Source organism: Amphiura filiformis, unplaced genomic scaffold, assembly GCF_039555335.1.
Source record: "Amphiura filiformis unplaced genomic scaffold, Afil_fr2py scaffold_38, whole genome shotgun sequence".
NCBI lineage: Eukaryota > Metazoa > Echinodermata > Ophiuroidea > Amphilepidida > Amphiuridae > Amphiura > Amphiura filiformis.
This window is the reverse complement of record NW_027305502.1, coordinates 752,299-765,180: the sequence shown is the minus strand read 5'-3', so window position 1 is coordinate 765,180 and position 12,882 is coordinate 752,299. Positions and strand designations below refer to the sequence as shown.

Sequence of the window (12,882 nt, the reverse complement as noted above, 5' to 3'; positions counted from 1 at the left end):
TCATCTCTTGAGTGTGTAGTTATAGTAGTAGCACGCTGCACTGTGCTAATGCCATATACTTGGAGGTGAGTGCAGAGATATAGTAAAAGGTGAGACATGTAGTTAGCGTTGACACAGCTGTACTGTTGTATTGGTCATATGAGAGGCTTTAAATGCAAGCCTATTCCCGTCTATTGCTTGGATGGACAGAGTAAAAATCCAATCACAGCAGTATGGAACCGCCAATCCACTGTAGCATATTAGTCAATGGGTTAAAAGTAGCCGGCCGGCATAGCAAGATTTGTTCACCCACCAATATGGTTTTCACATATCAAATGACAGCATACAACATGTACATTATATTTTATTACGGTGCAGAGATATAGAAAGAGAAAATACACTATACAGAGTGTAAAAAAGTGATGCACAGTGTAGGAGTAGCTTACCTTCTCCAGAATCCGCCATATACTGCAATTTTGCCTCAATGCTCATAGTAGTAGTAAAGTAGTAAACTGACGAGCGACAACGTGCACTTGCATCCAATTTTTTTTCCTCTCCCTCCTTCACAAAGCTGTAAATCCGTCGAAGCTGGGCTGATAAACTGAGGAGTGACAGACAGAGTGTTGAGTATATATGGGGCAGCAATCATCCAATAGCAGCACGCCGCTTCAGCACAGGCAGGTGGAAAGCCTGGAATAATAAATAATGCCATTAATGGGGGAGATGCATGACAGAAGAGACCAGGGCAGCCCAGGCTGCCTAGCAGCCAATCAGCGGCGCTGATGCGCCCAAAGGGCTATATACCAAAGCCGTACTTCTTCCTATGCACACACGCAATATTGCCCATGACATTATGAAAATGGCTACGACAAGCTTGACTGAGCAGGGCAAATAGTGCAATTATGATGGAACACAATGCAGGCAACAAACGTGCACGCTTTTGATTTGGTGGTGCCGTTGTAGTAAAGAATTACCATGTACACACTCACGCACCACAAACAAATTTTTTAAAAGCTTAAAATAAAAAAGATATGGACTATATAATAAAAGGAAACAGACAAGCTTGTGTGTTACACCAATACCACATACGTGTATGTCCAAGCATGCCGCACAAACTAGTGAGTGACTTGCTTGGTTGACTGGTTTGGGTATAATGGGCTGTTGCAGTTGTAATCCATCACTCCCTATGGAAGACATGACCTTAAATCTCCCATAAAGGGGATGTAGATTTCAAATGGAATCACCCATTCAGGTAATCCCATTTGAAATTCACACTCCCTGCGTGGAAGATTAAGGTCGTGTCTTTCATAGGGGGTGATGGATTGCAACTGGAATAGCCCAATGGTATCAAATAGTGAGTTGCAATGCCATTGAAAAGGCCTTACTTGTTATACCACTACCACCAGTTTCAATGTCACACTATTTGCTTACTGCTTCAGGCACGAATGTAAAGAAATCGAGATGCTTGGTCACCAACTAAAATATACATAATACAAACTGTGGCATTTTCTTACATATGACACCTATTTATCACACACAAAAACAGGAGTGTGATCAAAAGAAAGCAAAAATGTTGCAATTCTCTAAATTTATATTAAATTTGAGTATAATAAGTAAACAAATCAAACAAAAAATTCTCCCTTTGGCATAACAAACGGCTATTTTTTTTTGTACAAATTGTATTCAGTATTGAATTGACTTCCACTACCCTTGCTCCTGATAATTATGTCAGGAGCAAGTCGCAGCAGTCATTTGCTGCAACCGGTAAACCTAAGACGGGTCTGAATACAATCACAACCCCGAAGGTGGAAATAGCAATGCAATATGCACACAATTAACCACCCAACCACCAAATGCACGCCTAAGGAACAAAACAGGCTATTTTGGATGGTCTATTTTAAGGAACTCAAGCCGTAATATATTTGTAGCGCCAATTGTCCTATGGACGCAATAAGTAGACCAAACACAACTATTGCCGGAGCTGGATCTTTACCATCCGAATCTTTTATTTCCTTTCATTTACACAGTTGATCAAGTGTCAACTGTGTTCTTCATACTTAATTTAATATCACATATCACCTCAGACAGCTATATCATCTGAGAGTATACACAGTTGACAGGAAATCAACTGTCTATATTATCTTCATACTTTTAATATCACTTCAGACAGCTATATCATCTGATATTTTAAATAGATATAAATTCAAATTCATTAGCGCCTCAGACAGCTATATCATCTGGCTTATTCTTTAAAAGCAATATATATCAATCATTGAAATCATATATGTATCAGACAGCAATATCATCTGATACCCTTTTTACACAATCAGACAGCTATATCATCTGATATTTTAAATAGATATAAATTCAAATTCATTAGCGCCTCAGACAGCTATATCATCTGGCTTATTCTTTAAAAGCAATATATATCAATCATTGAAATCATATATGTATCAGACAGCAATATCATCTGATACCCTTTTTACATAATCAGACAGCTATATCATCTGATGCCATTTACGGTCCTGAAGTGAGACGACCCACTTCAAATCCCAAACAGCATATTTGGCTTGGACCTAATCATTACTCATTTCCGAATTAGGACAACCCTATTCAATTTCCAAACAGCCTAATTTGGAATTGACATTAAATATTAAGTATGTGAAAACATTCCCAATGACTTGCTCAAATGCAGCAATGTATCTCCATTTTGATTCATATATTGGACAAAATGGTAAAAAGCAAAAGAAACAATGCCATTTAATATCATATTTTTTATAAAGGGAGTGGTGGGTGGGTTTTAAAATTCTCCTGACCTCTTCGGATGGTATCAAAACAGCTTATGACTTTTCCCAGCAATAATTTCTGAGAAAACAGCCACGCCCCCAGAACCGCTGCCTATGATTGGCTACTGGCACGCGACTCGACACAGGGCATGGATGCACAACAGGTGTCGGCCTGATGTCACAACATGCATGGCTCTACCTTTTATTGATCTACAGGACAATGAAACCCTTTTCAACAAAACCCAGGGTTTATTACGCCAATGACAATTTTGGTTTTGATTGAAGTTTGCTCAATCAAAACCCGATTGTCCTATGGACGCAATAAGTAGACCAAACACAACTATTGCCGGAGCTGGATCTTTACCATCCGAATCTTTTATTTCCTTTCATTTACACAGTTGATCAAGTGTCAACTGTGTTCTTCATACTTAATTTAATATCACATATCACCTCAGACAGCTATATCATCTGAGAGTATACACAGTTGACAGGAAATCAACTGTCTATATTATCTTCATACTTTTAATATCACTTCAGACAGCTATATCATCTGATATTTTAAATAGATATAAATTCAAATTCATTAGCGCCTCAGACAGCTATATCATCTGGCTTATTCTTTAAAAGCAATATATATCAATCATTGAAATCATATATGTATCAGACAGCAATATCATCTGATACCCTTTTTACGCTAATCAGACAGCTATATCATCTGATATTTTAAATAGATATAAATTCAAATTCATTAGCGCCTCAGACAGCTATATCATCTGGCTTATTCTTTAAAAGCAATATATATCAATCATTGAAATCATATATGTATCAGACAGCAATATCATCTGATACCCTTTTTACGCAATCAGACAGCTATATCATCTGATGCCATTTACGGTCCTGAAGTGAGACGACCCACTTCAAATCCCAAACAGCATATTTGGCTTGGACCTAATCATTACTCATTTCCGAATTAGGACAACCCTATTCAATTTCCAAACAGCCTAATTTGGAATTGACATTAAATATTAAGTATGTGAAAACATTCCCAATGACTTGCTCAAATGCAGCAATGTATCTCCATTTTGATTCATATATTGGACAAAATGGTAAAAAGCAAAAGAAACAATGCCAACCAAGGACCTAATCTAGGGACTTGCCTAACTCCCGTAAAGAGGAAGGCCCACATCCACAGTTTATCATTACTGCAAAGACATAGGGTGTACAAGGCTACTGAATTTTGAAGCATTTGAAGCATTGAGAACAGTTGTATGGTGCTCCCTTGAATTTACTAACAACAATACCGGATAGCTGAAAATTGAAAAGTACAAAACCTGGACAAAAAAAACTCGGTGAGAAAAAACAGGAAAACCTTCCAACGGCAGCGTGTATCTGTTCTAGTTACTAAGAGCATCCCTACCAGGAACATGCCATGAAATGCACTGATCAGTTAAAATTTGGGATTTATAGTGCAGTGCCAACCCACAGACCTCTGCACATTTTACATAATTTTGAAAATGCATTATCCCAGCTTCTATATTAACCAATCATAACGGAAGGGCTGAATGATCTGAACTTACAGTTCTGTCCGTTTTGTGGGCATATTTATGGCCCTAGTAAATCTAACAATATGAAGTATTTTGTTAAATGGCACTCCACTTTGCTGTCCATACAGCAATTTTTGACATGTATTTTGCACCCTGGACATGTTGAGCCTTTATTACATATATAAACCATTTTTCACATTTGTGTTTATTATAACATGTAGATTAGGCTAGTAATTAGCAAATTTCCAATTCAATAAGACATTAACATTTTGCCTTTTTAAATCGGCAATGTAAGCAGATAACGTTTTACTCCAATGTTTGCAATTTTTTATTCATCTGGACCGTTTACATGATTACCATCTTCGTTATTAAGGTGGTGCAGTAGTACTCAATTTTGGCCCTTAAATCATTTCATGCATTTCTGCTATCAATATATAATTATTCACTGTTCAATCACTGTGTTCCTTATAATTGCCACCTATGACTGAGTTCTAGGTGTTGATTATAAACGTACCAATGCATCAATGCACATGGATGCTTTTTGAAGTATGGCGACTTCTCAAGAGCCCGCTCAAGAGTGATATCCTCTACATGTATACTGCAATAAGTTTTATTTCGGTTATTGCTTTACTGTTTGATAAATTGTCAAATACCAATTTCGCTAATATCGTTATAATGATTGTATCTTTTTATTTTTCTATCCAATCGCTTTAGGTCGCCTACCATGTATAATATCCATTGTTTGTAACATCACTTTACCTCAGTACTGTAACAATTCATGTGTTTTTCTTCTAGGATCTTACATAGTCTTGGCCATTATTGTCAGTCATTCTCGTCATACGTTTGTAATTAAGCTGTCGAGAGCGTGTTAGTAACCATTGTTGTAACTTGAGTTCATACGCCTGTTTCAATTTTTAGATATGCCATAAGCTTAGTGTTGTGCTAATTTCGATCCATGGTTCGTAACAAGGATACGATACTTCCAACTTATCATAGCCATGAGTTGAATCAGATACTAGGTGTCGAGTCTGATAGCTTCTGATAACAAAATGTTCAATGTATCACCTTCCCCCGCATTCTTATATACAGTCTTTCAGTTTCGTAGCCACTATTAATTCCAAGTTTCGGGACATGCCAAGCCTCCATTTCTAATCACCAGCATTAAGATATCCATATTCTGAAATAAATTAGAAAAAACAAAGACAGAAAGGGAACTAACTCGCCATACATGCACATGTAAACATTATATGTATATGTACATTGTATTATTGATTGGTGATTTAGCAAAATGAAATATGAATGACATGAATGAATGAATGAATGAATATGAATGAAAACAAAGTTATTTTATTCCTATTAGGAAACATGTAGGAGCTCCTGCTGTTACTAAAAAGTATTATTATTAAAAGGAGAAAAGTGTTTTGTCACTGCTGTCTTTTCCCAACCCATTACGAATTCTCATTGCATTTTTCCTTCCATTTTTGCTTACTTGTTTGATTGCTTCATTACTTCCTGCTTCCAATTAAACTTGCAACCTAAATGTACCTTTTGAATTGTTAACTTGCGATATACCCCAATCTCATGAGTTCCCAAAGTTTCTTAATTTGCCATCCCAATGATCACAATTGACTTTCATTATTGCACCCTTTCACCACCTTTTATGGCCTCCAACCCTTTTTTGACATTCATTGATATTATATAAATACTTATTTGATCATCAGGTGACTCCCCCCATCTAGCCTTGCAATAGTCATAGAATTTGTTAGCTATCTTATAGGTTCACATTACCCTTGAACACAAGAAACTGCATATTTCATAAAATGTCATTTAACTTTAGCTATATATTTGCCATTCGATGTCCTTTGATGACCTATATTTTTATTTTTTATTATTATTATTATTATTTTTAATTTTATTTAACCTCAAGATTTTTGCAATTCCATTGATCTTGCCTTATATATTTTGACCCGCAAGAAATTGTGCCTCTCCATTGTGTTCTATGTTACCATATTTCATGAAAATCCTTCACCTGACTTGTGATGACTTTTTACATAAATTTTTTGACTTGCAGTTCTGAAATCCAAAAACTTAGCCTATTTAACCTCCGATGATGTTGATAGACCGCCAGAATTTTTTTTTTTTTTTCAATCATTATTTATTTATTTTTTTTTTTTTTCAATCATTATTTATTTATAGCTATTATTATTATTTTTCTATTTTTTATTCATCTATATTTTTTTTCTTTCTCATAATTATTATTATTATTTTTTTTTTTTTCAAAATTATTATTATTTTTTTTTTCCAAAATTATTATTATTATTTTTATTTATTTATTTGCTTTTATTTAATTATTTATCTATTTTCCCTATTTTTTATTTCATTTATTTATTATTATTATTATTTATTTCGTTCTTACCTTTATTTTGCCCCCTTTTCTGAATTCTAACACCCATTCCCTATTTCCGGACCTATTTTCCCCCATTTATTATTTACATTCTTGTGCTTTTTCTCCATCTTAAGAAACCAACATCTTATTTGATTTCAGCATGACCTTGAACTGAGATGACCAACAAAAATTGCATCTGTCAATAATTTGTGTTCCATTTCCTGACCTCACTCTCGATCAGGCGGGGATTTTGCTTAAATGTATTGCGTAATCCTATTCGCCGCGTTTCCTGAAAAAAAAACCCACGATCTATATTCATGTATTTATTTTTAATGACCTTTAACAGCCATCAGACCAAGGTATTCAATACTACGTCACACCCAATTATGTAAGCCCCTACTCACTGAGCAACTAGGGTCACCCCCATGTTGGAGGACAAACTGCTTGCATGAACGCGATCTAGCTGTGTTTTTAATGCAATGTCTAAAGTAAATTGTGTTGTGATGATAATTTAACTCGCCGAAATTCGTGAAATTTTCAATCAGTTTTTCTTATTTGTTAGAAAACCATGTATCAATTATAACAAGTAACGAAAAACCCACTACGGATGAAATAACAATTTTTGATTTACAATTCGGGAATGAACGTACGGAAATCTAGAAACGCAACCCGGAAGTTTTGTGACAACAACAAACTCGTATCCCAGCGGGTCGTCAAAATTTACATCAATATTTTGCTCATTATTTTTTCGCCCAAATTGGTGAATTATGTAACTACTATAGCTCGATAGTCAAATTTATTGATCAAATTTTATTACGGTACATTAAACCTAAACAACCTCAATTATAATCGTGTCAAAGATTCTATGCCTATTTCATTCATAAAAAGAGCGATCACATGATCTCAACCTGGATTTCAGTAAATTGATTCACTGGATTTAATAAACAATTATTAAGCCGGCTAAATATGAAGTCAGTTTTCACCCGGGGCTTTTGATTAATGTATACAGATCCATTTAACAGCTTAGATTAATTATATCAACACATCAAATTCCCATCAAATTACCGCATCTAATTCATAATCATGTCTACTATAATTTTCTCACCCTTGTTTTCCAAGTATCGCCATGTCCAATCTCGGCGTCTGAATACAAGATGGCGCCTTTTCTTCTCACTTCTCCGCTGACGATATGCTAAATCCACGATGATAAATACTAGATTGTCAACTTGTTAAAACCCGAAGTCACGGCACTGTTTAGTCAACCACCATGAATAAATGTCGATTTTACAACATCTTTTTACGTCCGCAACGAATGTGAAGAATATTGATTTTTCGTACATCTTTCACGACCAATTGTACACGATGGATACCGTCGGAAGTTCAAGTTCTATTTCGAATCGCAATATTTTACGGTTTATATCCTTAATTTTGCGACATTAATACACGATATCCCAATCATTATTTCCAGTTTCTGTCTCCAAAACACTTGGTGACGTGCCGTAGGCTTCCTTCAAAGTTAAGTTTATCTCATTTTTAAAATTCTCCTGACCTCTTCGGATGGTATCAAAACAGCTTATGACTTTTCCCTGCAATAATTTCTGAGAAAACAGCCACGCCCCAGAACCGCTGCCTATGATTGGCTACTGGCACGCGACTCGACACAGGGCATGGATGCACAACAGGTGTCGGCCTGATGTCACAACATGCATGGCTCTACCTTTTATTGATCTACAGGACAATGAAACCCTTTTCAACAAAACCCAGGGTTTATTACGCCAATGACAATTTTGGTTTTGATTGAAGTTTGCTCAATCAAAACCCGATTGTGCACATTCTGTAATTGTTCCCTTGTGTATGTCCTACCTAACTGAACATTATCAAGTATGTCATAGATTTTCATTCTTACTATATTCCAAGGGTTTGGGGCAAGAAAGACCTATCTGAAATAGCTGCCCTATATAGACATTTTGTTAATTTCTGCATTCTATATTATAGAAAAAATAAAAGTCTGACACCTGGCAGCTATTGCAGATAGGGCTTTCTTGCTCTAAACCCCTGATATTCTACTTTTTCCTCCTACACACATAATATTTCATGCTAAAATACACATGGGTTTAGGGAAAGAATACCCTATCTGCAATTATCTGCCAGGTGCCATATTTTTAGATTGTGTACAATATAGAATGCAGAAAGCTATTGCAGATAGGACCTTCTGGAACAAATCTCTTGATGTTTCGTACATCCATCCATTGAAGAACATTTTTGGGTGTACATACACTCGGGCCTGTAGCAAGGGTCGCGCTAGTGCGCGTCTGGGCATCAGGGACGCGTGGAACTGTTGTTGGGACGCAATAAAATTAACCTTAAGCTTACCTAATGCGTTAGACAAGAATATCTCAGACGCACAGAAAATCAGGCATGTAAAACCTTATTGACAGGGCACAAAACAAATGCGATCATTTCAGACAGAATGTCAAAAATAAATGCTCCAAGAACTCTATCAGATCGTTCACTCTGAATACCAATCTGTTGAAACATTGTGCAAGTCAAGGCTCTGCGAATGAAATAGTGTGACAATTGACTCCACTTGCGAAAGAATCTCTCCCTTGTATAAACTGTCAATGGGGGATTCCCATTTCCCCCGATCATGCATGCACAAATGTTTACTACTGATGATCGTTTTATCAGGAGTTTTATACCATAGTAAATTTAACTAATTTTCATGTCATAATGCTAAGTAAAAATGGAGTTTCCTCAACACAAAAAAGTCAACTTTGTATTCTTTATTGATGGCAATATAGGATAAAATTGCAGTGAATTAGCGCACGTGGTAAGATTTGGGGTGTTGAATTCTGCACCTTTTACATTAAAATACACATAAACATAGTCACGTCGTGTGATCATAATTTTTCAGAACTTTGCCAGTTTTGAAGGGGTTGATTCAGGTTTAGGAGGTGAAAGGTCAGAATTAGGGTTAGGACTACGTTTTCGATAATTAAGGGTTGGCGTTCTGACTACATAAAAAGCTCCACTAACAATAACATTTATACATGATGAACAAACAGGACTGGATTGTAAAAAACAACCCCTGAACAAGGACTGGATTGTAAAAAACAATATTTTGGATTTTCTTGAAGTTCAGAGGTTGTGCAATTATGAGGGTAAAATTGGGGGGGCAAGAATTTTTGGCAGCCGGGGAGCAATTTTGGCAAGTCAAAATGGAGGGGGGCAAGTGCAAGTGATTTTGAGCACACATTCATGGGGCATGTTCAAAACTAAACGCTCGAAACAAACTTAAGAAATAGTAGGCTTAAGCCCTTCACAATTAATTCTTAGTTTCCTGTTTCCCGCCCGCGTCCAAAAGAGAGAATTGCAAAATATTTAATTATTTAATTTTTATTTTGGATTTTCTCTTTTAAAATAACTTTTAATAACTTCCAATTGCTACTTTCTGACTTTGATCATATCAACTATAATGATGAATAAACAAAGAACATAACTGTACCATTACTTATGTATAAAATCAAACATACTTGTAAAATAATTAAATGTATGTTCCTATAGTCAAAACGGGTTGATGTACGTAGGTTGCGACCACTTGTTTTAAAATAAAGAAAATAATTAATAATTAATAATTAAAAGTCGCCTCATCCCTTGCTTTCAACCATAAAACAGGAAACTAAGAATCAATTGTAAAGGGCCTTACGGAAACTTTTACATTTTCCTGCTTGCGACGAATACAATTTTTAGCAGGCCGGGTGCAAGCAATATTTACTTTTTTTAGCCGTTTGGAAATTTTACCCCCTGGGAGGCTCATAATTATTGCACGCTGTATTTTGTTGATGTAAAATGCATAATACAACCCCATGTCCAGCATATCGTAACCTCTAATATTAGTGGGTGATGTTTCCAGAGTTGGACTCGGACCCCTTAAAATTCCCATTGGACCCCTTAAATTTGACTTTTGGAGGGCCGAATGAGTCCAACAAAAATCACTCGGACCCCTTAAATTTTGAAGCCAGCGCTACCCCTGGCCTGTAGCCATAATTTATGGGGGAGGGGTGTGTGGGGATCTAAAAATTGGTCCTTAAAAGTGCAATTTCAAAGTGCTGTTTTCAATGTTTTTACCCAAAAGTGGACTTTTTGCTAATTTTTCCTTAAAAAAGGGCAAATTTTTAATGTTTTTACGGAAAAAAACCCAGACATTTTTGTTCATTGGCATTTTGGGGCGCACCTCCACCCTCTGACTATGGCTTTGCATATGCCACTGGAAACACAACCATTTTAACTCAATTTAAAAAAATTTACAATGACTTCAAATATAATTCTCAGGGTCATTTCTTCTACTAATTAAATACCCCATAATAATAACACTAATTGACCCTGTATTGTTTGCATGACTCAAAATCATTTGCCAATATACAAATTTGCTCTTAATTGAAACGCCAATAATGAGTTTTTTTTATTATTTAAGTCACAGACCTTCATAGTAACAGACCTTATTCAGTGAAATTAGCAAATTTATTTCATTTTTAATAATGATTAAATACAGATGGGTGCCCCATCATGATTTAGCAGGCATTCAACAAACTTCTTCAGTCATTGTTGGATATGACTGTAAAAATCAAACATTGAGAATACAAAAAAAACAACCAAAAAAATAAAAAAATAAAAAGAAGAAGAAAAAGAAAAAACAAATAGATGAACAAACAAAATAAATAAATGCTATAGTTGATAGATAAATAAATACTATTAGTAATGAATGAATGAAAAGTGATGAGGACAAAACAATCTTGTCTTTGAAGAACTTGTGAATCTTGACCCATATAGCAAGTAATAGTTTGCTTTTGGTTATTTTCCCATACATTTTGCAGAATATTCCAAATTATTACCTTAATTTCCAGAAGTTAATTCAACTTGTTGTATCCAGCAGTTTATTTCTCACAAAAATTAATGTATCTTCCCCAATTTCCATAACATGATACTTTTTGTGTGGATATTAACCATAAAATCCTCAATGCACAATCATCCGAAAACCCATATATGCACGAAAATGCTATCCTTGGTCTTCGGCATTGGAGGGGTCCCTGAATCAAAACTGGACTGGTTCTTTCCTTTCTCTTCACCAAAAAGCAGAGGGACCATAAGGGTTAAGATGCAGTAAGTTTCACTTCTCTTGAATGTTCTGAACCATATTTTACAGAACACTACAAAATGTACTTCAAAAAGGGACTAATTTCAAGTACATTTAACTACTTCTGGTTCAGATATTTGTTTATACATTTACACATAAGTGGCTTAACAAACAACTCAAGACACACAATAATATTAAGAAATCTTGAAATAGTTTGAAAAGTTGCACTTAGCAAATAAAAATTGTTATATAATTTGGAAATATACATGTTTATATAACACAAAAGTGGTATGATAAACATTCGATGGCAAATTTAGAAATCTTGAAAAACACTAACAACATAATTTACACTTTATAGATAAAAACTGGAAAATTTGGAGGAAAAAATCATCTTCAGACCTTTTTTTACGCATCTTTTCGTAAATAGCATCTAGAATCTCATCGGATGCACCAGTTACTGAAGTGGGAGCAATATCCCATCATCTGACAACTTGACTAGATAGGAATGAGAGACTGAATAAACAATACTGCATATACACCACCAATATCTCCTCCTTCACCACATCATCGCCGGCTTACCGTTGCCTAGGAGCTCTGGTACTCGCTCAGTTCGGACTGACAATGAAAACAACCATCCAACATGTCCAAACTTTTCCTTGCACCAGATTAAACACTTGCGTATTGGACAATTCCAATTGAAATCCATACACCCTCTTATGGAATACATGCCCTTAATCTCCCACAGAGGGGGTGTGGGTATCAAATGGAGTTGCCCATTCAGGTAACTCCATTTGAAATTCACACCCCCTATGTGGAAGATTTAAGGTCATGTCTTCCATAGGGGGTGAATAGATTTCAACTGTAATAACCCATTGCATGAAATTAATATCTATGTGTACTTATATAATATAATTATGTTGTTATCTGCCATTATGGAATCATTATGCGTGGGGGGGTTAGGGGGGTGTGTACTATGGACTGTCAATATATCGATAATAATCAATAAATCAACTATCCAATTATATCGATATTGCCACTATCATCTTCTGAAGA

The 12,882-nt window shown here is 35.6% G+C and overlaps 1 protein-coding gene across 2 annotated transcripts in view; it reads right to left on the bottom strand.

Annotated features, from left to right (window-relative positions):
* The window catches only part of LOC140144065 (heterogeneous nuclear ribonucleoprotein K-like), a 202,442-nt gene that overhangs the window by 40,113 nt on the left and 149,447 nt on the right, over positions 1 to 12,882 (bottom strand). Inside the window, exon 4 of one of the 2 annotated variants that reach the window (XM_072165900.1) lies at positions 426 to 669. In XM_072165900.1, coding sequence (XP_072022001.1) covers positions 426 to 471 — 46 coding nt within the window. In that variant the 5' untranslated portion in view covers positions 472 to 669. The remainder of the gene's footprint in view (positions 1 to 425; positions 670 to 12,882) is intronic. The other variant, XM_072165901.1, reaches the window with a different exon arrangement.